The sequence below is a fragment of the Podarcis bocagei genome (assembly GCF_964188305.1).
Source record: "Podarcis bocagei genome assembly, chromosome: 8".
Classification (NCBI taxonomy): domain Eukaryota; kingdom Metazoa; phylum Chordata; class Lepidosauria; order Squamata; family Lacertidae; genus Podarcis; species Podarcis bocagei.
Window position 1 is genome coordinate 8,031,840 of NC_138133.1, and position 24,884 is coordinate 8,056,723.

The 24,884-nt window shown below is 42.8% G+C and overlaps 1 protein-coding gene and 1 long non-coding RNA gene across 7 annotated transcripts in view; one reads left to right on the forward strand and one right to left on the reverse strand.

Moving 5' to 3' along the window:
• The window catches only part of AKAP11 (A-kinase anchoring protein 11), a 40,043-nt gene extending 20,110 nt beyond the window's left edge, over nucleotides 1-19,933 (reverse strand). For 4 of the 6 annotated variants that reach the window (XM_081206139.1, XM_081206138.1, XM_081206137.1 and 1 more), the window contains exons 1-7: nucleotides 19,807-19,933; nucleotides 13,986-14,083; nucleotides 13,592-13,702; nucleotides 10,193-10,237; nucleotides 9,829-9,960; nucleotides 9,190-9,454; nucleotides 3,011-7,646 (exon numbers count right to left, since the gene is read on the reverse strand). In XM_081206139.1, the coding sequence (XP_081062265.1) occupies nucleotides 3,011-7,646; nucleotides 9,190-9,454; nucleotides 9,829-9,960; nucleotides 10,193-10,237; nucleotides 13,592-13,702; nucleotides 13,986-14,045 (5,249 nt within the window). In that variant the 5' untranslated portion in view covers nucleotides 14,046-14,083; nucleotides 19,807-19,933. Of the gene's footprint in view, nucleotides 1-2,357; nucleotides 2,703-3,010; nucleotides 7,647-9,189; nucleotides 9,455-9,828; nucleotides 9,961-10,192; nucleotides 10,238-13,591; nucleotides 13,703-13,985; nucleotides 14,084-14,648; nucleotides 14,720-19,806 lie in introns of those variants that run through there. The other 2 variants (XM_081206136.1, XM_081206140.1) reach the window with 2 other exon arrangements.
• LOC308594052 overlaps nucleotides 1-24,884 on the forward strand; it is a 294,546-nt gene that overhangs the window by 264,584 nt on the left and 5,078 nt on the right. The window lies entirely within an intron of this gene.

The window sequence follows — 24,884 nt, forward strand, 5'->3', positions numbered from 1 at the left end:
GAAGCTTGGACAGCAGGAAATGGGACTGGAATATAGAGAACTGAGTACGAATGAATGAAGACATAACAAGCAAATAAGCATGGACTACTACACTACAAAAATGTGTCAGAACCCATGGGGAGAAATCCATCATACTGGACTAGAGAAGGGCTATTCTGGACACTTAATGACAATTATAATTGAAGAGTTACTTTTGGACTTTTTGAGTGAAAAAAGGTGGACCTGAGGTGCCTGGGAGTGAAGACTGAGAAAACAACACCTAGCAGACTGAGAGAAAGCTGGACCCTAAAACGGCTAGAGATTACTTGGAAAGCATACTCTGAATACCTTGAACAATTGTCATTTACATAATTGTCAGACAGAAAATCAAAAGATGCTTCTTCTTCTTCTTCTTCTTCTTCTTCTTTATTTCTCTTTTTATCTTCCTTTTCTATGATCTTTAATTTTTGTTTTCTCTCCATAAATTTGATCTATATTTATGCTTTGTTTATTGAAGTTTCCTATCGTGGATTAATGAAGATACACACTAAGGTGACGGAAGGAAGGTGAAAGGACCTCTGAGGGTGGGAGCCTGGGGGAAGTAGGGGAAGCTGCCAGGCGAGAGTGGGGAGGATTGACTTTTCTGTGTGTGGAGTAAGGATTAAGATATAATTGGGATAGAGGGTCCGATATTTATTCTCTCTTCTTTCTCTTCTCTTCCTTTATTCTCTTCTTCTGCATACAGTGGTACTTCTGGATGCGAATGGGATCAGTTCCAGAGCCCCGTTCACATCCTGAAGCGAATGTAACACGCGACCGCGTGTGCTGCGTTTCACCGCATCTGCGCAAGCGGCAAAACCCAGAAGTAACATGCTCCATTACTTCCGGGTCTTCGCGGAGCGCAACCCGAAAATATTCATCCTGAAGAATACTTCAACCCGAGGGATGACTGTATTCTTGTTTCTTTCCTATTTATCTTCTTTAGATTAGTTTGGCTTTTATTGTCTTTTATGTTGAAAATTCTTAATAAAAATGATTTTAAAAAATGAAATTGAACTGCACAGGCAAATAAATGTTATTCCTTTGCAGATTGACTTGTATTGAAGCTGGTCTGCAAATGGATGTATTTCACTTGATGTAATGGAAATGAGACAGGTAGGCAACCCTACTCACCTATCTACAGGGACAGAAAGAGGTTGGGATCGAGTTCCCCACCATGGCCTCAGAGGTACCTTGTATTTGGCACCAGCTGAATTCGTATATTTTTACCCAGGTTTTTGGGGGTTGGCTGATTGGGTTTTGGCCACCTGCAACTGAGAAATTCCTGCCTGTGGTGTGCCTATTTTATTTTATTTTAATCTGGTTTAAAATTCTTATACTGTGTTTTTTTAGTTTTAATGGATAAGTAGCTATGTTTATAAGCCACCCTGGGATCACATGTGGTAAAACAGTGGTGCACAAATCAAATAAAGAATACATACGGAAACACACACACAAACTATTTCAACAAGATCAAAGATGCCTTCATTTGAAAAAGAAAATCAAACATTTTGCTAAACCTCCAGAATCATTTCTACCAAGTGAATCACCTAAATTTATCGAGACTGTATATTCTTCAAAAAGAATGAGACTGGTTTCATATCACAGTGGGTCATTTAAAAAATAATAATGAGGTACTAAACTGTATTATAAGGAACTATGCCTAGAATAGGGATTCCAGCTAATTTACTAGCAAGTTCAGTCACATATTAATGTCATCTTTCTTTAAATGCGTCTATCTTCATTAGGCATTTAACATAGTTTCTGTGGTGCTACTGACCTTGCCAGTGATCAACCTCACTTCCTTTTGACTACTGTCTGGTCAGACAGAAATTACTAATTAATTAATTAATTGCCGTATTTACTCGAATCTAATCCTCACTTTTTTGGCCAAATTACGTTGTGAAAATTAAGGTGCACATTAGATTTGATGGCACATTTACATTCGCCATCAAATACATTTTTTGGTTTCAAGGTTCTGAAAATCTAGGTGCGCATTAGATTCGATGGCACATTAGACTCGAGTAAATACGGTAATTAAATTTCTATATTGTCCTTTATCCAAGGATCACAGGGCAGTTTGCACACTCTTTTCTCTCTAGATCTCATAACATAGTAACAAACAAAAATAATACCTGCCCTCCATTGTTTAATTAGCCAAAGACCTGGGAGAAGAGTAACACATGCGCATGCAGAGCACTGGACACACTGACTTTTCTTCTAAGAAAATATTTCTTCTACCATGGGAACCACAGGAAACATACAACAACTAAGGGACAAAAGTGGATTCTACTGAAGTTCCTAAGCTGTATTATTAATGGACAAACCAACAACATATAACAAACTGTGCTTTCTATTTTAATGATAAATTTGGAAGCAAGATAAGGGAAACAGCTTCAACAATATTCACATAACCAAGGAAGGATCATTTCAACCTTCACAGCCAACACTTACGGAAGTTTCAAAATCAGCTTCTGTTTACCTCGGGATTTTCTTTGATCAAATTTATTAGGATTTATGAGTAGCTCAGCAATACTATTTTCTACATAACTACATGTTCTGTGCTTTAATTTGATGCTTCATGTATCTCTCTGCCACCACCTAAAAGATTATCCAAACCTGGATCTGACTTAGCAGAAATCAGTGATGTTTTATCTTCTACCATTTATGCTTCACAATGGCTTCTACGTTTATGTTAGAGCAAAAAACGAGAAACAAAAAGTTGGCCAAACCTGAAAGATGACAAATACTCTTAAGATTATCCCCTGCATTTTAAATTTACTTAAATCCTAGCACCCTTCATGAACACAGTAAACAATTCTTCCCATGGCAATACTATTAAATGCCCTTGTTTTTAAGCTTTATCATAAAACGAAAAGCTACGTCCTTATGACTTTCTTGCAGAAATTAAAATTGCACTAATACTGAAAAATGCATATAGTTTTCAGCACCTTACATATATTAAAAGCAATATAAAATAATTTAACTTTACCTTATGTTGGCAGGTGGACTAATGTTTGTCATACAGGAAGTCATTATTTCTGTAGTGAGGCTTTCAGCAAAGCTGACTCCATCCTGGCCAATTCCACTATCCGCTGTCAAACTTGTGTTGCTAAGCTGCCTTTCTGCTTTGTCAAAAACTGTAGCAACCACATTTTCAGCAAATACTACCTTCTCATCCATATTAATATGAATTTTTGGAATATCCAGGTGAAGAATGCGAGATTTAGGACAGATTCCACTTATTCTGGGAACCTGATGAACTTGAGAGTGGAGTTCTTGCCGAGTCAGCTGCAAAGATGAACTTCCAGCACAGTATTGATGCTCCTTCATACTACAGTATCTGCAGGCTGTTGCAGAAAATGGAGACAACTTTTCTGCATATGTTGTTCTATCTCCATTTGTCCAGTTTTCAGTGGTTTGCAGCGTAGCAGATTCCAAGCTAGCTTCTAAAGTGTCATCTACTACCTTCCTGGCATACTGTTCAATGGCATGAATAATGCCATTTCTGTAGGTAGGTTCATTTAAACTGCCTGTACTATGATAAAGCTTTTGTTTGCAACAGAAAGGAGAAAGTGCTTTAGAAAATGTTGCTTTAAGATCAGTGACTTGATCGTTCTTAGATTTTTTATACAAACAGGAATCAGTTAAAGATTTTGACAGACAAGCTCCTCTCATTATTTTTCTTCTGACATCAGATGTTATGCTACAAGCAAGGGATTCTGAAAAATCTAGCAACTTTGTACATTCAGTTCTGTGTGTGCTACATTTGTTTCCACAGGCTTGCTGCCCCAAATGACAAATGTTACCTTTTTTCTGTTTCTTTCCATCCACACTCGGATCAGCCTTACTGTTTACCTTTGAGCCCTCGGAGGGAGCTATTTTACTTTTATACTTCACCCTGAGTTTCCCAGCAGCTTCCTGCATTCCAGATTTTATAGATCTGTAAGCAAGTCTACTGGCAAACTGATCCATTATCAGTTCACTGTGGCCACCTTCTCTTTTCAGAATACGAATTATGTGATCTGCATATTCATCAGTTACACTCTCACAACTTGGATATTTAGAGGTCAGACCTGGAGCTTCTGGGTGCTGGGGTAGAGAGAGTATAGAAGAGTCTGTCTCTCGAGACCCCTGGTCTGCCCAGGGACACCTCATGTCTTTGGACCAGCATTTATGAGTGTTTCTTTGAGGACGAACACCATCTGCCCCGCAGTTCACTTGCTTCAGCCTTAGAAGCGTGCAATGTTTGGATTCAACTATTTTCTTAGCTTCACTAATGACCTTTCCAGCCATATTACCAGCATAAACCAACAACGTATGTAGGCTGGCTTCTGAAACGTTCACAAATCCACTATGCCCACATCTTTTATTTTCCGCACTTATTTGAAAGCATTTATTATTCTCCATTTGAACTGCTTTATAATCTAAATGTGAAGCAGCCATTTCGGTTGCCACAGCAATTATACGAGTGGCTAGATGATCGGCATATTCTGTTGTCCTTCCTGATGCTTTCATTCTCTCGTCCAATGCTACAGGCCAATGCTCTTCATCTTCGCTGCTTTCAACTTCCTCAGAGAGAGACCGCATCAGTTTCAACATGAACTCTTCCTTTTCTAAGTCATGACGTTCATTTTCATATACTCCACCGGTTTCTGATCGGTAAGGGGTAGAAGGGGGCGTCGCGGGTGCAAACTCCTTTGCTAGTTCACCTTTCAGTTTCTTTGATAGCTTTCTTAAATTCCACTCTGAACTCGTTTGGGTTGCTATTAAAGGTGTTGGTGGAGGTGTGTCTGGTAGGACACAAGGAGTTTCATCTCTGATACTCAATTTGTCTTCCATCTGAAACGCATCTTCACCGTTAGTTGCCACAGAAGTGAAGGCATTAATGCTAGGAAAAGTTCTTTCAGGACCAAATGTAGAGTAAAGTGCAAAGTGCCCTGCTGATTTGTATGTGTTGTGTTTTCCCAGTGGGTCGCTTAAGGATTTTGCTGAACAGCTTTCTGCATCTGGAAACTCTTCAGCAGATTTCACAAAAGTCACTGCAGAACAAGGAGATGAGGTGGATGTGGAAGTCCTGCAACCCATATGTCTCTTTTTCCCCTGAATGCCATCTTTAGACCCTGAAAGCAGACACCTATTAGAGTAAACTGGCGATACATGAAATTTAGATGAGCTGTTCAAGGGCATCTGCTGCTGTCCTACAATTACTGGAATACTTTTGTTTGTTTCTGATGGTTTTATTGCACTATGCAATTCTTTCCTATTGCTTTTTTTACTGATTCCCAATCCCACACAGTATGCTAATTTCTCACCGGTAACAGAACATGCAGATTTAGTTTCATCTACAGACTGTTTCACTATTCGCTTGGCTAAATAATTTGCAAACATATTCTCACAGGCATCTTCACCAATGCATGGCAAATATGACATTTTATCCAATTTTAGTATTTCTGTGTATTGCTCTGCATTTTTGGATGTCTTGGAAGTGGTTACTGCTTCATATGCCTCCGTTACGATCATATCTACCATTGTTCCAGAAAAATTACTGACGCTTGGCATCCTAGTTGTTGAGTCTGAAAATTTACTAACTTCAGGGCTATTTGCTTGCTTAAAGTCACTTTGTGTACATACAATATGTGCATTATATTCACTGTTCTGACTGCTATCTGTCATCAAGTAAACATTTCTAACTGATGTCACTTCATCTTGTCTTTTTTGTGTTGCACAACACCGCTCTGCTGATTTTTTATAAAATTTCAGACTGCCTGTTGACGCTGAATGTTTCCTTACCTGTATGTCATTAAATAAAATCTGATTTTGACAAAGTATGCTTCCAGCTAAGGGCACCGGGATTGAACTTGCAATGCCAGAAGTACAGAACAAAGCTTTATGGACAGTATATTCCTCCCTGAATTCCTGTATTGAATTCAAGGCTACTGGTTCTTGATCATGAAACTCAGAGGAAGCACTGGAGGCCTCTGTTGACTCTAAACTACTTTCTGCACCTATGTACTTTATATTGTCCGTGGAAATACTAATAGCTGCTTGTGTTGTAAATGCCACCTCAACCTGTGATAATTCAATAAAAGCTTCCTGAATAACCGACTCAGACAAGTCTTTGGAATATGACTGTATAACTTTATCATCATAATGGAAGGACCAGTTCTGAAAAGTTGTAGGAGTTGATGGGTGTGAAAACTGGCACACTTCCATGATTCCCTCAAAAATTAGTTCCTCAGCCAGGTTTGCTGCAAATTTTGCAACTGTGTTGGTAAATATTTGTTGCTTTACAGAATGTAGCTCTTTTAAAGCACCTGTTAACGCTTCACTCACCAAAAGGCCTGCTAGTCCATTAATAGCTTTCTTCTTCAGTGAAAAAGCTTGCTGCCTCCCAATCTCATAAAAAGCCATTTGAAAGACTGAAGAAGTCAGTTTTGCAGCCAAGTGACAGAGTGCATTAGTACATGAAGAAACACCTTTCTGAAGATCTTTAAAAGCACTGCCAAAACTCTTCTCAACGAGCTCTGATGCAAATTTCTGGATGTGGTCTTTAATCATTAGTGATTTGCATTTAGATTTTTGTCTGTTATCTAATTCTTTTCCAGAAGTTTCCCCTTGGGTTTTTGCTGACTGGGCTGTTTCTTCCTTTGAGACAATCCTATTACTGTTAGAAAATTCCTGTGTGCATCTACATGATGATGGAGATCTGGAATTAAAGACCGAACCTAAGATTTCAAAGGAAATATTATTTGCAAAATCTGAGTATGGGTGACAAACCAGATTGTGCTTTTGGTTAATGGCATCTCTACTGACACCCAACTGACAAGGACACTCTGTTGAAAGACAACTGCCTAATGGACTGAAAGCTGAAGATCTGATAGGGCTGAACAAGCCTCCACTGTCATCCCCTGGTGTTTTCAATGGCCGGGGGGAATCAGGAACATCCAAGAGGTTGCTATATGGAGATTCTGGTTTGCGAGGAGTTGGCTTCCTCACATTGGCTGGAAGAGTGGGATGATCAACCTTGAACCTTTGAGGATTCATTGCAGTGGTTGCAGAGCGTGGCCTTTTATGCGAAATCGTTTTCATATGAGATGGATGTTGAAGGACAGGACCCCTAGCATGTTTACAACCACTCTCCAGTGTTTGTTCTTGTTCATCAAATTGGTCAAAGCTATCGAAAAATTCACTTACTTCAGAGTCTGAATCCTCTATGCCATCTTTCATTACTGGGATTTTTGGTAGCTGAAGTTTTGCCTTTAGGCTTCTCTGATACCCTTCTTCATCTAAGAAAATAATAGGGCTTGGGCTAGAACAATCTGACTCTGAGGATTCAGCAGGAGAGGAAGAAAACAGTGTTTTACATAAAACGTTAACATTCTGCTCAGAAGAATTCTGTGGCCTGAAGAAACTCCTCTGCAGCCAAGGATCCGAAACAGAAGTTGTGACAGAATTTCTTACAGAAGACGACAATTCTTTTAATTCCAAGATGTTAACTAGAGAAGTTGATGACTTGACAGATGGCTTCCGATGTAGAAAATGAAACTTTGGATCAAGAGATTCCAAACGTTGAACAGAGATGGTCTGCAAAGCAGCATCTTGAAGTTTCTCAGGTGTAACTAGGCCTGTGCCAACAGGGAGGGAAAGGAATAGTTAACATACAGTACGTCTGTAAGCAAAAGATTGCAGCTGTAGCAGAAATAGGTTAATAGCATAAAATGTACTTGAATTTTGGTCTGATCAAAGATTGGGCAGCCCAATCCTATTCATGTTTACTCAAAAGTAAGACTTATTTCATTCAACAGGGTTTATTCCCAAGTAAATATGAACAGGATAAGAAGTAGAATTGTCAGTGAAATTCTCCCAAGTTGGGCTCAAAGAACAACTCTGAAGGCTTGGAAAAGCCCACCTTGAGTATGAAGCGAGCATAAATCTTGGCCACATAAGAATTCCTGTTTTTATTCTTGACCAGCATTTCCCATGTCCGAAATGACCCGATCCGCAGACCCCCACTTCCCTTTATTTACCTGGCCAATGGCGCCAGTACCGGAGACACCTGTGTTGCACAGTGAGGTCTGCCCTGCCCCCATTTCCTCTGTCTACCTGGTGCACAGTTTACACAGTGGCCCAGTTCACATGTCATGCTAAGCCAAACCATGGCTGAACATGAATGAGTGCTGAGCATTGGGAGAGGAGCTCATAGCTACATTGCTTCTCCCCGGTTGTTTTGCTGCTTCATTATGCTGAGCTAAGCCATGATTTGGCATAGCGTGTCATCCAGACCTGGGCTTGTGGTTTAGCTCTCCCAGACAAACAATGAGCCACAAACCATAGGAAAACCTTTGTTTACAGCTCGTGGTTAGTCTGGAAAGAGATAAACCAGGAGCCCAGGTTCAGATGTCATACCTAGTCAAACTATGGCTTCATTCAGCATGGCGCAGCAGAAAGACCACGGTGGAGGAAAGTGGCTACAGACTCCTCTCCTATAGTCTATATGTTCATGTCAAGCCATGGTTTGGCTCAGCAGGATGTATCAGAACAACTGGGCAAGAGAGACGACACAGACTTCTCTCCTCCCTTCTGCTGGCCAGATAAGAGAAAGGCAAAATGATATTTGGAGGAGAGGAGCACTGAAGAGGAGGCTGTTTTGGGGACAGTCCTGTGTGTCTCAGAAAATGTAAAGTTCTTCCATTTTTGTTGAAAAAGAGCTTGGATCACCTCTGTGGTGAGATGGAAAGAACCTGCCCATCTTTACTTAAGAAGCTACTAAAATCTTAAAGTATCAACAACTTATACATCTCCTTTAGTAGAAAAGGGTAAGACTGATAATTTAGATTGACAGCTTGGATTCTACTTCAAGAACATCTCATATTTATGCAATCACAAACTGTTGCTTCAAGAAAAAGGCCAGAGATTACACAAGATTTACAAAATCTGAGCAAGCATAGTCTATTATTGTTTATTAGATGGGTCATTCCAAAAAATCAGAGTTCATCACAGGGGCTAGTATTGCTTGATAGGTTTTTTTAAATATATATATATATAAGATACAGAAATCAATAGACTACTGTATATACAAGTATTTCACTTTTTAAAAGCTAATCATGGTATTCAATCCCTTTAAATCCCAACTTATTTACGCTATCAGAATATTGCAGGAACACTAACCAGAGGTTATCATTTTTGTGGGCTCATCTTCATCTAAATGTTCTAACGCAGTAACGAAATCATCCTCAATTGATGACACTGATTGATTAGTATCATCATCCTCAGCATGGGGTATGACGGACAGGTGCTTCTGCAATGAGCGTATTTCCACAGTACATCTTATACCAGCAGCATATTTACTCAGTAAAGTAAATAAAGAATCCACTTCGTGTCTTGCAAATGATGGAGACAATTTCATCACACACAGAATCCGTGAGGGGTAATTCTTGAGAAAGAGAAAGAGAGAGAAAAATGTAATTTTACCCATTCAAAGATTATTCCTTCTTTTCTAAACTGCAGTGACATCAGTTAAGAAAATAAAGTGAAGTTTCTGCTAATAATTTCAAAAAATTAAAAGCATATTCCCTGAGTATAATGAGGAAAAAAAACAATTGACAAGTTTCCATTATCAAAATATTGACTTTTAACTTTTTTAGCAACACTCCCAGCCTTTGACAATTTGTAGAACTGAGTAATACACACACACATTTCATATTTTATATTCAGAATGTTGTGTCACATTAATACAATTAATTTGAAAGGCAAATTAAATGGAGTATACCACCAATCATACATTTTTGTATTTTAAATCTCTCTTACCTTCTGCTTAAGAACACTGGTCTCCAATGGTTTATGAATATCCTTTAGAAAAATGACATCATTTTCATGTAAAGTGCACAAATGGAGGGATTTCAGAAGATCTGGGAGCTCAACAGACATGGCTGCCAATTCCTAAACCAAACACAGAGAATAATACACTCATGCTAGGAAAACTTTCCTTTAATGTCAGAGGACTTGTGGCAAACTCAGCCAAGCATTCTTTCACCCAGCGCCTCTCAATCACCTCCAAACAAGGTTTGGATGCAGAGGTTAATGTGCTGGAGTATCACCAGTGGGCATATATCACGATGCTTTCCCAGTTTGCTCTGCCAGTCAACTAAGATATCTTATGCAGACACCATACCTTAGGAGCAACAGCTGTCTCATCAGCAAAGCACAGAAATGTGACCTGTAACAGAAATACATATATGTTGTATAAGCAAATAGATTTGTATCAAAGCTTTCAATTCTACACTATATAGACGTAGAACTATACAGATATAGAATAGAATATCGATTTCCTCTAAGACACATTTTACCAGGAGGAGATGGGTGGGTGTACTTTATTACTTATCCATATTCCCAGAGTGCATACTATTTCTGTTATTAATATGCAGTGAGGCACTGGACAGAAGTGGGCTGCCCAGTACCTTTCTGCGAGGTGTACATGGGTCACATAATGACCAAATGTGGTGCATCTGAGATTCTGAAGGGGTATGCATACCCCCGACACACACCCTTGTATGTCCCCTGCAAAAAAATGACAAGGAAAACAGTGGGCAAAGAAGCTCAAAGAAATACTGTTGTGCTACAGCCAGGAATCTTACCCTTACCTAGGCAATTCAGCAGGGTAAACTCAGACCAGGAGACTGAACAATTGCTTGATTACACTCAATTGTTCAGTAAGTATTTTTAAAACACTGAAAATTGTTCTGTACTCCCATTTATTATTTGGTTTTATTTTTAGGATAAGTTTTTGAAGATTCACTATGCAAAACTTTTCTCACAACAATATAATGGAAGGTTTTTTGTTTGCTCACAATGCATTTGGATTCCTCTTAAGGTATCATAACCTGGTTATCAAGGAGCAGGTTTTCATCTATGCTCAGCACTATTCCTGCCACTTCCCAGAGGAGGAAGAAACAAGTGGTGGTGGAAAAGTGACTCCTTACTGAGGGGGACAGAGGCAGCAGTGTGTAGAGGAAACAGGATATCCTGAGAGGTGTGCTGTCTTCCAGGTAAAAAGATTCAAGATATGACAGACAAGTTGCCAAGTCTTATAAAGCCTGCTGACTTTTACCCTTTCCTTCTGATTCATGTGGGTACAAATGATACTGACAGACACAGCCTTCAACATGCAGCAAGGGACTATGAGGCTCTGGGCAGGAAGGTGAAGGGCCTAGGAGTACAGGCAGTTTTTTCATCACTGCTTGCTGTTGAAGGTCGTGACCCAGGAGGAGAGAGGAAAATACTAGGAAGAAAAAACTGGCTGTGCTGGTGTTGTTGTTGGGAAAGATATGGTTTCTCGGACCATGGTTTCTGCTATTGCACCTCACAGTACATTATTATTATTAAGACAGTAACTGGCAACAATGTGCTTTCTAAGAGTCTTGTGAACCTGATCTTGAGAGCTTTCAACTAAATCCTGAGAGGGAGGGAGACAATATTACAGACAACAGGGGAAACCTGGTAATGGGGACTTCACAGGAATGGTACTACAGGAACCTACTAATGGGTAGAAAAGACAAGAAGGAAGCTGCTGGATGGAATAACTCATGGTTTCAGTTTTCTCTATACTGATGCATACAGCATGGGAAACAAGCAAGACGAATTTGAGTTCTTACTAAAAGGTAAAGGGACCCTTGACCATTAGGTCCAGTCATGACCAACTTTGGGGTTGCGGCGCTCATCTTGCTTTATTGGCTGAGGGAGCTGGCGTACAGCTTCCGGGTCATGTGGCCTGCATGACTAAGCCGCTTCTGGCGAACCAGAGCAGCGCATGGAAATGCCATTTACCTTCCCGCCAGAGCGGTACCTATTGATCTACTTGCACTTTGACGTGCTTTCAAACTGCTAGTTTGGCAGGAGCAGGGACCGAGCAATGGGAGCTCACCCCATCACGGGGATTCGAACCGCCAACCTTCTGATCTGCAAGCCCTAGGCTCTGTGGTTTAACCCACAGCGCCACCCGTGTCCCCTGAATTCTTACTACAGTAAGTTTTTACTACAGGATAGCAAATATTACCTAATACAGTGCTGCCCCGCAAGACGAATGCCTCGCAAGACAGAAAACCCGCTAGACGAAAGGGTTTTGTGTTTTGGAGGTGCTTCGCAAAACGAATCTCCTATGGGCTTGCTTCACAAGACGACAATGTCTTGCGAGTTCCTGCTGGTTTTTTTTTCCTTTCCCCCCTTTTTCTAAGCCGCTAAGCCGCTTATCAGCTGATCCAATCAGCAGATAAGCCGCTAAAAGCCGCTAATAGCGCTAATCCGCTAATCCGTCAATGGGCTTGCTTCGCAAGACGAAAAAACCGCTAGACGAAGAGAATCACAGAATGGATTCTTTTCATCTTGCGAGGCACCACTGTAGGCATTACTGAAACCTGGTGGGATGAGACTCACGATTGGGATGTAGAAACCTGCTCAAAAAGAATAGACCAAGCAGGAAGGGAGAAGGAGAAGGAATAGCTTTATATAAGAATGATGTGTACACATGTGAAGATACCTATGACCTGGAGCATGGAATATTTGGGTAAAAATTGTAAGAGAGGGAAACAACAGTGACCTTCCTTACTTTGGGTGTCTGCTACACTCCTCAAAGCTAGACTGAAGACTTGGATGCTCCCTTACGACAGCAGATTACCAAACACTCAGAATGATATCTGTTGAATATCTGTTGGAACTCAAACATTGCCAAGTATGTAAGGTCTACTAAATTCCTCCATGTGGTCCACCAAGAATATAAGATCTACAAAATGCTATGCTAAGCTGCATCAACAGAAGTGTAGTCCTGATAAAGGGAATTAATGGTACCACTCTATTCTGCCTTGGTCAGACCACACCTGGAGTCCTGTGTCCATTTCTGGGCACAATTTAAGAAGGGTATTGACAAGCTGGAACATGTGCAGAGGAGGGCAGCCAAGATGATTACAGGTCTGGAAACCAAGCATTATAAGGAGTAGTTGAGGGGGTTGGGTATGTTTAGCCTGGAAAAGAGGAGACTGAGTAGAGATATGATAGGCATCTTCAAATAGCAATGGGTTATTACATGGACGATGGAGCAATCTTCTTTTCTCCTGCTCCAGAGAGTAGGATACAAACCAATGGATTCAAGTTATAAGAAAGAAGATTCTGAATAAGTATTAGGAAGAACTTTCTGACAGTTAGAGCCATCTGACGGTGGAATGGATTATCTCATATGGTGGTACACTCTCCTTCATTTGAGATTTTTAAGCAGAGGTTAGTTGCACATCTCTACAATTCTATATAGATATCATTTTGAATCAAGATAGCAGGCCACACCTTTCAAAACTACACTGATTTTTTGCTTCTTAGAATTCCCAAGCAACATCAGTTACAAGGTTGCTAGTTAATTATACAAAACATAGCACAAGCCTCCACTTCTAGTAGTATACTCAAGCAGCACGCATTTATTATGTCTTTATAATGAGCATAAAATCAATATTTGCTAGCATGGATGTAAGTGAAAAGCATTTTTCAAATTTATTTTTTAAAAACCTGATGTGTAAAAACAAAGCCAAACCTCATTGAAATTGTCTTTCTCTGCCTTCAACTCTTCTGCTGATACTGTGCATAATTCTTTTTCACTTTGCAACAATGCCTTCATGGGAGGCATTGAACATTCACCAAAGCTCTGGAAATAGAAAACAGGAAATGAAAACACACCATATATTTTTCTAGCCTTTTAAGATTCAGGTTTTACGCCAGGTAACTAGATGTGTACATACACTCAATTCAGTCTAAAGGTAAAGGTAAAGGTACTCCTGACTGTTAGGTCTAGTTGCAGATGAATGGATATTTGAAAAGCCAAGAATGTAACATAATATGAAATATTATGTCAAACCTTTATCATGGCTACAAGACAGTACAAGATAGATTTATTCAACAACAGGATAGCCAAAAGAACAAGACTTCACCTTTCTCACTGGTACCCTTGACATCCTATGACTGCTTCGGATCCTGATATGACCATCCATTGCTTACTTTTTGTTTCTAATGACGAATCCAACAACTTCTAAAGAAAAACAAAAGGAGATAGCAATAGGATAACTTTACGAAATCAACTGCTGTTTACATTTTTTAATAATCATTTTGCTAAAAACAATGAAGGGTGTGAATAGCAGAAAATTAAATGAATATAAACGGCATACTAGCCAGACAGCTTTGCCATTAGCAAATAGTCAGGATTATTTGACTAGGGATATGATCCTCACTATGGGAGAGACTCACTACAGGAAAGGTTCTGGTGTTGCAGATAACACAGGAACACATCTCTCGGATCATATACTTTTTTTTGTACCAGATGCAGAGAATCCCTTGTTTTATTTTGCAATAGCTGAAAGCTGTTTTTAGAAAACTCAGGAGACAGAGTCCATATTACTCAAAGAAACTCAGAGAGAATATGCTTAGAGAAACTAACAGCTTAGCAAGAAGATACTTAAAAGGGTACAATTTGTTAGCAGCAACAACTCAAACCCTCATTTTTGTCTAGGAGAGGAAAGCTCCCCATTTCAAATGCAGTACGAAAGAAAGTGTATCTCTGAAAAATCTGGGTTTCTAACGTAACCTAAATACTGTACCTTTAGAACATGGAAACACCTCCACTTGCAACTGGAGATTTTACCAGGTTTTATTCCTCCCAATGCATTGGCTATGAGTAATAAAATTGCAATAATTCAGTGCCAAACAAAATATCTGACCAGTCTAGCACTGCCATTCCCCAGCTGGTTGTGTTTACTTCCTGACTGAATATGAGTAACATGAATAGTATAACTGCAAGCCAAAAAAAATGTGTTCCCCTGCCAGAAACTTGAACCAAATCAGTCGTGTCCGACTCTGGGGTTGCGCGCCCATCTCGCTTAAAAAGCCGGGGGCCAGCGCTGTCCGGAGACACTTCCAGGTCACGTGGCCAGCGTGACGAAGCTGCTCTGGCAAGCCTGCACCAGCGCAGCACACAGAAACGCCGTTTACCTTCCCGCTATAAAGCGGTATCTACTTGCACTTCAGGGTGCTTTCGAACTGCTAGGTGGGCAGGAGCTGGAAGCTCACCCCGCCGCGGGGATTTGAACCGCCGACCATACGATCAGCAAGGTTTTACCCGCAGCGCCACCCGCGTCCCGCAACTGTAATTATTAAACTATAAAAGGCGCTAGAGAGCACTTAAATTTTAGATGTATGAACAGAGCTCCAGTGCACTAACTAATCTGATTATAATACTTTGATGAAAAATAAACAACTGGTATAGAAAAAGTAAATAAACAACTGGTATAATGTGGTAGCTAAGAATCACAAAGTTCCTAGTTTGACTATTGCGCCTGCTATGAAATTCCTAGTCTGTATGGTCAGGCTGAAACACAAATGACATTCGCCAGTGGCCAGCAGAGAGAGTGTGGGGGAAGCTGGGTCTTCAACCTTAGCAACTGCACAGCAACCAGAACAGAACACTTACATGAGTTTGTGTGTAAACAGGTTTTTGCTTACGAGGAGGCAGGGGGTGGTGAGCTAAGAAGCAGGTGAGCAATGCCAGCAATCTAGACTTTCACTACTTAAACATGCAGAAATTTGGGGCCTATACAAATGGAAGATGTTCCCATGCAGGTGCAGAGAACAATATTGAGACAATTCAAACCTGAATCTTGGCAGGGAAGAACTGCCAAGCCATTTGGATTTCTGATTGAGGCAGTGCCTCATCAGCCCATGTGTATATAAACAAAGCTGACTCTCAATGTCATTTCAGAAAACCAATCCACAAAAAGAACCACAATTTTTGAGGGTATTGCACAGCAGAGGTTTTGAAAGGGAGCACTTGAGGGTGGCACTTCATTCTTCCATCTTACTATTATTATTTTTTCAAGGCTCCCTGGCCAAAATCCTATTTGTGAGTATTCTCCCCCCCCCCTCCTTAGCGTGTGGATTAGGGTTAGTTAACTAAATAAGGGAATTCCTTCACTCTAAACTCCATCCCCCTTTTCCAGGACTTCTTCTTCACAAGGAACCTTTGAACCTTCATTTTTAGGCTAGTTATTTGTCCTTATATTCCTTTGCAATGGAAGACAACAGGTTGTGTTCTGTTCATCTGTTATCCTTTCATTCATTTTAGCAAAGAAAGATTCCTGAAGGATGTTACTCAGGCTTGATCCACTTGGCACACAAGCAATAGCCCGTTCCATCCCCAGACTGAGTGGTGACAATATACCTGACTGAAAATGGTGGGCAACGGCTATTTAGCAAAATACCTGACTGAGGAAAAGAGGTACAGTACCAGGAATAAATGAGCACTTTGCAACTGCTATGCACATGTCAGGTAAATTACCATCTTTTGTAAGGCCAATTTTTAAAATTAAGGGTTTTCTCATTACACAGAAGTCTGCAAAGAATGCTTAATTTTCAAAACAGGTTAGATGGCTCTGGTCTGGTTAGAAAGTGCACTCTGTCACCTTGAAATCTCCTCCCCATCCCCTGCATTTCAAATGAGTGTGGGAGGCTGTTGTTACCTGGCAATGAGAAAAACGTACTCTGTCCAGTTCCTTTTAGTCTTTTTATTACTTTTAGTCTTTATTACTCCATGTCTACTGGGACAGAGGTCTTGTACTAAGAGAGTTTCCAAGCATGCAACCAGGCCCAACAGGCAGTTAAATATAACTTGAATTGCATACATACATACACACATATTCACTAGCAATAGCTGGCTCAGTAAGTTATAACCTTACTAATATTTTCATAGTGTGTTGCACAGTGCAATTCTATACTTAAACGTAAGTCCTATACCACTGAGATATTACATCTATCAGGATGGCCACCAGAAAACTAAGTGAAATAGGAGCAATTATGTATTTTCAACAAATAGGCACCAACATTGTTGACAAACTCTACTTGTCCTTTTGTGTTCTATATATTGATGGTGAATTTTGATATAGACAACCCCCAATTTACGTGGGGTTTGTGTGCCAGGTCATCATGCACAATGGCAGAGCATGCATAAGCCCATAATGCCCCCCCCATTCCACCAACTTCTGCATGCATGCACAGTTGCGCACACATCGAATGTGCATAAATTGGTCATTGCCTGTACAGGGTAAGAACAACCATAGTTGCCGAGATTTTATATTCTACAAGTATTTCAAGATACAGAAACCCCATTCCTCTTTACATCTAGTCATCCCAGCAATAAAGGCACCTCAGTTTTTAAAGGCATAAGGTAAACAACAGGCTGAAAGAACTGACACCAAGCTGACTGACTCTATACTCTTGTCAACCCAGTTTAGCTCAATTTATAAGAGCTTCATCATATGGTTTGAATTCAATCCTTTTTCTTTTTTTCTACCATAACATTCTACAGTGCATAAACAAGTAATATATAGCAAAAATCTAAGCAGTGTGGCTTGAAGAAGTTGTCTCTAGGCACTGAGCTAGCACCTGGCATGGTGGAGCAAATGCCAGGGTCCACTGAAAAAAAGTTTTGTATTTTTTAATGGCCTGGTGCTATAGAGACACATGCTGGACCAGGCAGGAACAATTAGTTTCCTTGTTGCCAAAGCCTCAGGGCCTCACCAAAGACATGCACAGTCTGGGATTGCAGGAAAATTTGTCCCATTTTCTCTCTCCCCCCATTGTTATTTTCCCCAAAGATGCCATGGGGCACCTTCAGGGACAAACTGCAACTTTGGAGATGGGGGGGGGGTACTAAAAGGGGATGTGGGGAAACACATTAAGGTCCTCCTCTTATGCTGCGGTCTGAGTCCAGATGAGATGACTTTATGCAGGTGGTAGGGAGAAGGGGCACGTTATGTTTTCTGCCACCAACTTACTAGGTGGCTTTACCTTTTACCTTTTAGGTGGCTTCAGACAAGCCATTATCTCCCACTCTTTTAATATATGGATGGCTATGGCTACCTAAGGTGCACATGGACTTCTACTGGGTGGCAAAGAGATGCGGGTGGTGCTGTGGTCTAAACCACTGAGCCTCTTGGGCTTGCCAATTGGAAGGTTGGCGGTTCGAATCCGGACAACAGGGTGAGCTCCTGTTGCTCTGTCCCAGCTCCTACCAACCTAGAAGTTCGAAAGCACACCAGTGCAAGTAGGTAAATAGGTACCGCTGCGGTGGGAATGCAAATGACGTTTCCATGTGCTCTGGCACTTGTCATGATGTCCTGTTGCACCAGAAGCGGTTTAGTCATGCTGGCCACATGACCTGGAAATCTGTCTGTGGACAAACACCAGCTCCCTCAGCCTGAAAAGAGAGACGAGTGCCGCACCCCAGTCGCCTTTGACTAGACTTAACCATCCAGGGGTCCTTTACCTTTACCTACTGGGTGGAAAGCAGAGCCCCTTAAAGGGATGTGCATGGCTTTCTTTTTATTAACATTTATTGAATTTATATACCACCGTATACCCAGAGGTCTCAGGGTGATTCACAGAACAAAATTATTAGCCACTGAGTCCGTTCTGAGGCCTTGTTACTTGCACAGGAGGCACTGAACGACTCTGGAGCAGGTTACCTAAAAGACAATGCCCAGTAAGAGCACCAACAGACCCCTGTGAGTTGCGTCCTGGCCTGAGGATGACCGGCTTGCACAGCAGAGGCAGGCTGGGGTGCCGAGAAACCCTTGCTGTGCTGGAACAGGAGAAGCCCCATCTTTACTGCCTTCCTGCCGGGTCTGACAAAGGCCTCGACTTGACCTCTTGGCCACTCTCCTGTTCAAACGGCTGTGCAATCCCAAAGTGGATTGTTTTGCTGTGTACATTCCCAGTGTGTTTTAATTGTGGTGTATCTTTAATTACTCTGTATTTTAATAATGTTATGTGATTGTGATTGTGTGTGTGTGTGTGTGTGTGTGTATTTATATATACACACACACAGTGGTACTTCAGGTTACAGATGCTTCAGATTACAGACTCTGCTAACCCAGAAATAGTACCTCGGGGTAAGAACTTTGCTTCAGGATGAGAACAGAAATTGTGCTCTGGTGGCGTGGCAGCAGCGGGAGGCCCCATTAGCTAAAGTGGTGCTTCAGGTTAGAACAGTTTCAGGTTAAGAACGGACCTGCGGAACGAATCAAGTACTTAACCCAAGGTACCACTGTATATATATGTGTGTGTGTTTATATCTATAATTATTTATAATAATAACATTTATTATAAATAATAATGATTGCCCCAAGTGGATAATACATAATATTCATTACAATTATAGTGATGATTTATTAAATATACAAAAGTTACATATATATCCACACACACACATACCCCATGTACTGTATATAAAAAAATAACAGTTTTGTAAAGTGCTCCGAAGCCACCTGAGCACTGAGCTAATTCATTGCTCCTACTAAGAATAAGAAAAGCAGCGGGCAAAGCGCTCGGAAGGGCCTTGCGACCCGTCTCCCTCCCTCCCTCCCCCCGGTGACCTAGAGACCCCCCTTCCCCCCGGTGCAGCTGCGAGGATCCCGCGGAGCATCCTCATCATCACGATGGGTGTTGTGGCCGCTGCTCCTCTTCCTGCCCCCCCCGGCCGGAATGAGGGAAAGGGGGGAGGGGTCCGGAGTGGTGTCACGAGCGGGGGGGGGGGGAGGAAGGCCGAGAGCCGGGCGGGGGGAGGGGGCGCCGGACCGTTGCTCTGAGGGGGAGGGCGGGGGGCGCGCGCAGCCCTTCCCCCCCTCCCCGGAGTCACCTGTCCCTTTCGAGGGGGTCTCGACGCCCCCTCGCCCGGCTCAATTCCGCCCGCCCCGCCCTCCTCACCTGAGGCGTTTCCTTCCTTCCCCCCACAACTCGCGGACCATCGCCTTCGCCGCCGCCTCCTCCTCCTCCTCCGCCTCCTCCTTCTCGCGAGAACACACACAGGGACGCGTTCGCCGCCGCCGCTAACGTTCGCCCCCCCCCCCGCTGCCACACACCCCGCATGCGCAGTAGCCGCGAACGAAGCCGCCGCGTGACGCTTGTGCCCCCCCCCCGTCTGCCCGCCCCGGCCTGCCCTTACGTAAGCCGCCTGGAGTCCCTGTCAGGGGGAAAGGCGGGCTATAAATAAATGGAAAATTACTACTGTTACACTTCAGTCCAGCCCTCACACTGGTCGTTGGGCTGGTGCTTGTGGTTCTTTCCCCCCACAATATACAGTGGTACCTCGAGTTAAGTACTTAATTCGTTCCGGAGGTCCGTTCTTAACCTGAAACTGTTCTTAACCTGAAGCACCACTTTAGCTAATGGGGCCTCCTGCTGCCGCCACACAGCCGCAACACGATTTCTGTTCTCACCCTGAAGCAAAGTTCTTAACCTGAAGCACTATTTCTGGGTTATCGGAGTCTGTAACCTGAAGCATCTGTAACCTGAAGCACCTGTAACCCGAGGTACCACTGTACTAGAATATACAGTGGTACCTCAGGTTACATACGCTTTAGCTTACAGACTCCGCTAACCCAGAAATAGTGCTTCAGGTTAAGAACTTTGCTTCAGGATGAGAACAGAAACTGTGCTCTGGCAGCGCGGCGGCAGCAGGAGGCCCCATTAGCTAAAGTGGTCTTCAGGTTAAGAACAGTTTCAGGTTAAGAACAGACCTTCGGAACGAATTAAGTACTTAACCCGAGGTACCAGTGTACTAGACTATACAAGCTGGCTCCTGAATAGCAGGGGGTTAGACTAGATAACCCCTGGGAGACTCTTTCCCACTCCATAGCAAAGTGGTTCTGAGCCTGGCCCTGCATTAGTCAGTGGCTGAGGAGGTCAAAAAAAGAATTATAGTCCTCCAATATATCCAAAGTCTTTGTAACATTATTCACAGCCTGCCAAAGAGTTCAAGTGTTTCCAGTGTTCTTTTAAATACAATCGATATTTGTCCCATTTTCTACTGAAGTTTTGATCCTCCTGATTTCTGATTTTCCCAGTCAATCTAGCCATCTCTGAACTGCACTGAAGGGTTTGCAATACACCCAACTCTCTCTGGCTAACAACCTGCATAAAAAGCAATGGATTCTATTTTAGGGTTGTATTCTTTCCAGTTTCAACCCAATGTGCAATTAAGGTCTAATATTCCTGAACAACACGGCAGGGTTGTTGTAAGCCAATCCAAAGTCTGACCCATAGCATTTAGTATGAATTGCCTGCAGGCCATAGCTGTCAACTTACAGATTTGAAAATAAGGGACCAGCAGCCAAAATAAGGGATTTTAGTCAATGAAACACTGCAATTAAATAACTACAAGCAGCAACCACTTTTTGCGCAAAACAAAGTCCAGGCTACAAAGATGCTGCTGCAGTTCTGTATCTTTTCTCTCGCGCTCCATCTGCAGCTCTCAATTCCATCAGGTGGGGCGGGGGGGGGGACTAGCACCCAAAGTAAACCCACAGATCAGACCATCTATGCTAGTCTACCACTACAAATCTATGGGAGAAGTGCTTGCGGTCCTTCCCTTGTAGCCCTTGGAACACCTGCCCGTGCCTCCGCCTCCTCCTCTTCCTCCTCTCTCTGAACTGCTTTCTCTATGGTTGCCCTCGCTCTCCTCTCAAGGCTCCTCAGCAATTCATAGATCATGCCAGGCTGCCCATCTCATCTGGGTCCTTCGGCAGCACAGCCGCAGTGCGGTCTAGCGGGAGCGGCGGTGACAGGCAGAGGGGAGGCCCCAGGCAGAGACGCCCAGTTCGGCGGCCGCAAGGAGGATGGTGGTGGAAGAGCCCGAGGCTCCCACCAGTCTCGGCGGGGAGGGGCTCCCAGGGGCCAAGGCTGGTGAGAGGAGGCCGGAGGGGGGCAGGGCGGGCAGCCAAGCAACACAGTTGGAGCCTCCCTCCTCCCTGGCCGGCAGGGAGGGAGTGAGAGGAGCTGCTTCCTTTGAAACCCGCAAAATTTAAGGGACATCCATCAATAAGGGACAGCAGAGGGACATGGCGCTGGGATAAGGGACTGTCCCTCCAAATAAGGGACGCTTGACAGCTATGCTGCAGGCCCATCTGGGCCATTCACTACCTGGAATATGAATTTTGGAATCTGCCTTCTGCAACACTTGTGTGGTGCTTTTGGGTGGCTAAGGGGTTGGGCAATTTCTAAAACCTTTAAAAGTTTTTACACACCTTTGTTCTGGGTCCTCACCCGGTGGGTGGGTGGGGGGGAACGACTGTTGCAACAGAAAAAGAAACATTTCCTTGCTTTCCTTCTATTGGTTCCTGCTTCCATTCATTTTTCTCTGACCAATAATGGGCTTAAGGGACACTGAATCCCTTCATGGAGAGATGAGCTGTGAATGCCAACCCTAAATTTTTCAACAACAGTATGGAGGTCTTGAAGAAACAGTCTGCTGTCATACTAGGCTGGACTTCCACCTCTGCTTTTTTGCACTAGATCTTCCCATGGTCTTCACCATGTTGTTGTGGGTTACCAAGTGTTCCCCTAACATGACATTTCAGCATGAAACTGTTCTTTGTGAGCACACCTGAAGAAAGGGAAGAGGCTGGATGTGCTGTTACTCCTGTTGGTGCTTTAGTCAGATTCCCCACCCCGATATATTTTGAATAGTTATAGTTTGAGACGCAGCTTGTTATGTCTTCTATGGTATGTGTTGCAGATGAGTCGAAATTAACTGTACAATTGTGTAAGATCAAACTAACCTCGCATGCAATAAACTTGTATTAGTGTTATGTCCCAGACATGCTTGCTGTTGGGTTTAGTGCAAATCAGAAATTAAAGCAAAGGGCGGGAATGAGGAACTGCGACGCCTCTATTGTGCAGTGAGAACGTATTCGAACCAGTATCTTCTCTCTGCTCTTCTGGAGAAAGATAGTCAGAAGGCATCAAGCTGATTGAACGGTGTTGTTTTAAAAACAGACAAATGGGAAATTTGTTTGGGTGAAACAGGCCCAGCTGGGATGATCATCAGCCCCCAATAAAGGTGCCCTCAAATGAACAGCATGAGAAGCAGACTGTTATGTACTGAAGTTCTCACCCTGGGCCAGCAGGGGGATACTGTAGATACCGGTAGTTTTCACTCAGGTCCACATATGCAAATAAGGGATTGAAAGTGATTTCAGTGATTGGATAGTTACAGAAAGTGGTTACTGTTGCGTTCTAGTGGAGCTCTATATAAGCAGGCTGGCTGAACCCTTCAGTTCAGTCCTGTTCTGGCCTGTGAATAAATAAGAGTTGTTTGAAGAATCACTGTGTCGTCTGATATATTCACCCACAACTTAACACAGACCAGGTAACAACTACATGATGTTTGTGTGTTCACACAAGCACTGAAAACTTAAATATAAATTTAGGGAGATACTGTGTAACACCACCTAACAGAGCCAAAGTACAGTGGTGCCTCGCAAGACGAAAAGAATCCGTTCTGTGATTCTCTTCGTCTAGTGGTTTTTTCGTCTTGCGAAGCAAGCCCATTGAAGGATTAGCGGGTTAGTGCTATTAGCGCCTTTTAGCGGCTTATCTGCTGATCGGATCAGCTGATAAGCGGCTTAGCGGCTTAGAAAAAGGGGGGGAGGGAAAAAAACCAGCAGGAACTCGCAAGACATTGTCGTCTTGCGAAGCAAGCCCATAGGAAATTCGTTTTGCGAAGCACCTCCAAAACGGAAAACTCTTTCGTCTAGCGAGTTTTCCGTCTTGCGAGGCATTCGTCTTGCGGGGCACCACTGTACAGGTGTGTCCTGCAGCAAATGCAAGAGCAGCTGCTACTGCAAGTGCATTCTTGGGTGAGAAGAGGCAGCCAGCAGTCTCTGGAGTGGTAAAGATGGAAGAATTTGGACGGATTCACCACCACAAGGTGGAGGGAGCATTTCATTTTAGAGAAACTGCCCACTGCAGCTGCAAGTCACTGGGTGCTATGCATCTATGCATCTTTATCTCTTATGAGGAACACCATGGGAGGGGTGTTTTCAGCTACCTGAACTACTGCAATGTGCTCTACGTGGGGCTACCTTTGAAGGTGACCCGGAAACTACAACTAATCCAGAATGCGGCAGCTAGACTGGTGACTGGGGGCAGCCGCCGAGACCACATCACACCGGTCCTGAGAGATCTGCATAGGCTCCCAGTACGTTTCCGAGCACAATTCAAAGTGTCGGTGTTGACCTTTAAAGCCCTAAACGGCCTTGGTCCTGTATACCTGAAGGAGCCTCTCCACCCCCACCGTTCCGCCTGGACACTGAGGTCCAGCACCAAGGGCCTTCTGGTGGTTCCCTCATTGCAAGAAGCAAAGCTACAGGGAACCAGGCAGAGGGCCTTCTCGGTAGTGGCGCCCGCCCTGTGGAACACCCTCCCTCAAAGAGATAAACAACTACCTGACATTCAGAAGACATCTTAAGGCAGCCCTGTTCAGGGAAGTTTTTAATGTATGACATATTAGTGTATTTTTGGTCTTTGTGGAAGCCACCCAGAGTGGCTGGGGAAACCCAGCCAGATGGGCGGGGTACAAATAATAAATTATTATTATTATTATTATTATTATTATTATTATTATTATTATTATTATTATTACCTCGCCCCCTGCACTTTGAAGCCTTCTATGAAGCTGCTGAAGGAGAGGAAGTGTAAGCCACATCATGGGAGGGGCGTTTCTACAACCAAGGTGCAACGGTCAAACTCCCTTGTTATTTTTGTTATTGCATGCTGGGTGTTGTTTATATAATCTTGCTATATTTATAGTTCTGAAAAGGGTTTTTTGTGTATGTTATTATATTTGCTATTGTGCTGTTTTGCTATGTTATTAGGAAATTCTTTTCCACTGTTTTTGAAATGTTATTGTTTTCTTTGTCGTAAGCCCCTTTGAGCATGTTTTTTGTGTGTGCGGAAAAGCGGCACACAAATAAAAGGAATGAGGAGCCAGGCATCCATCCAAT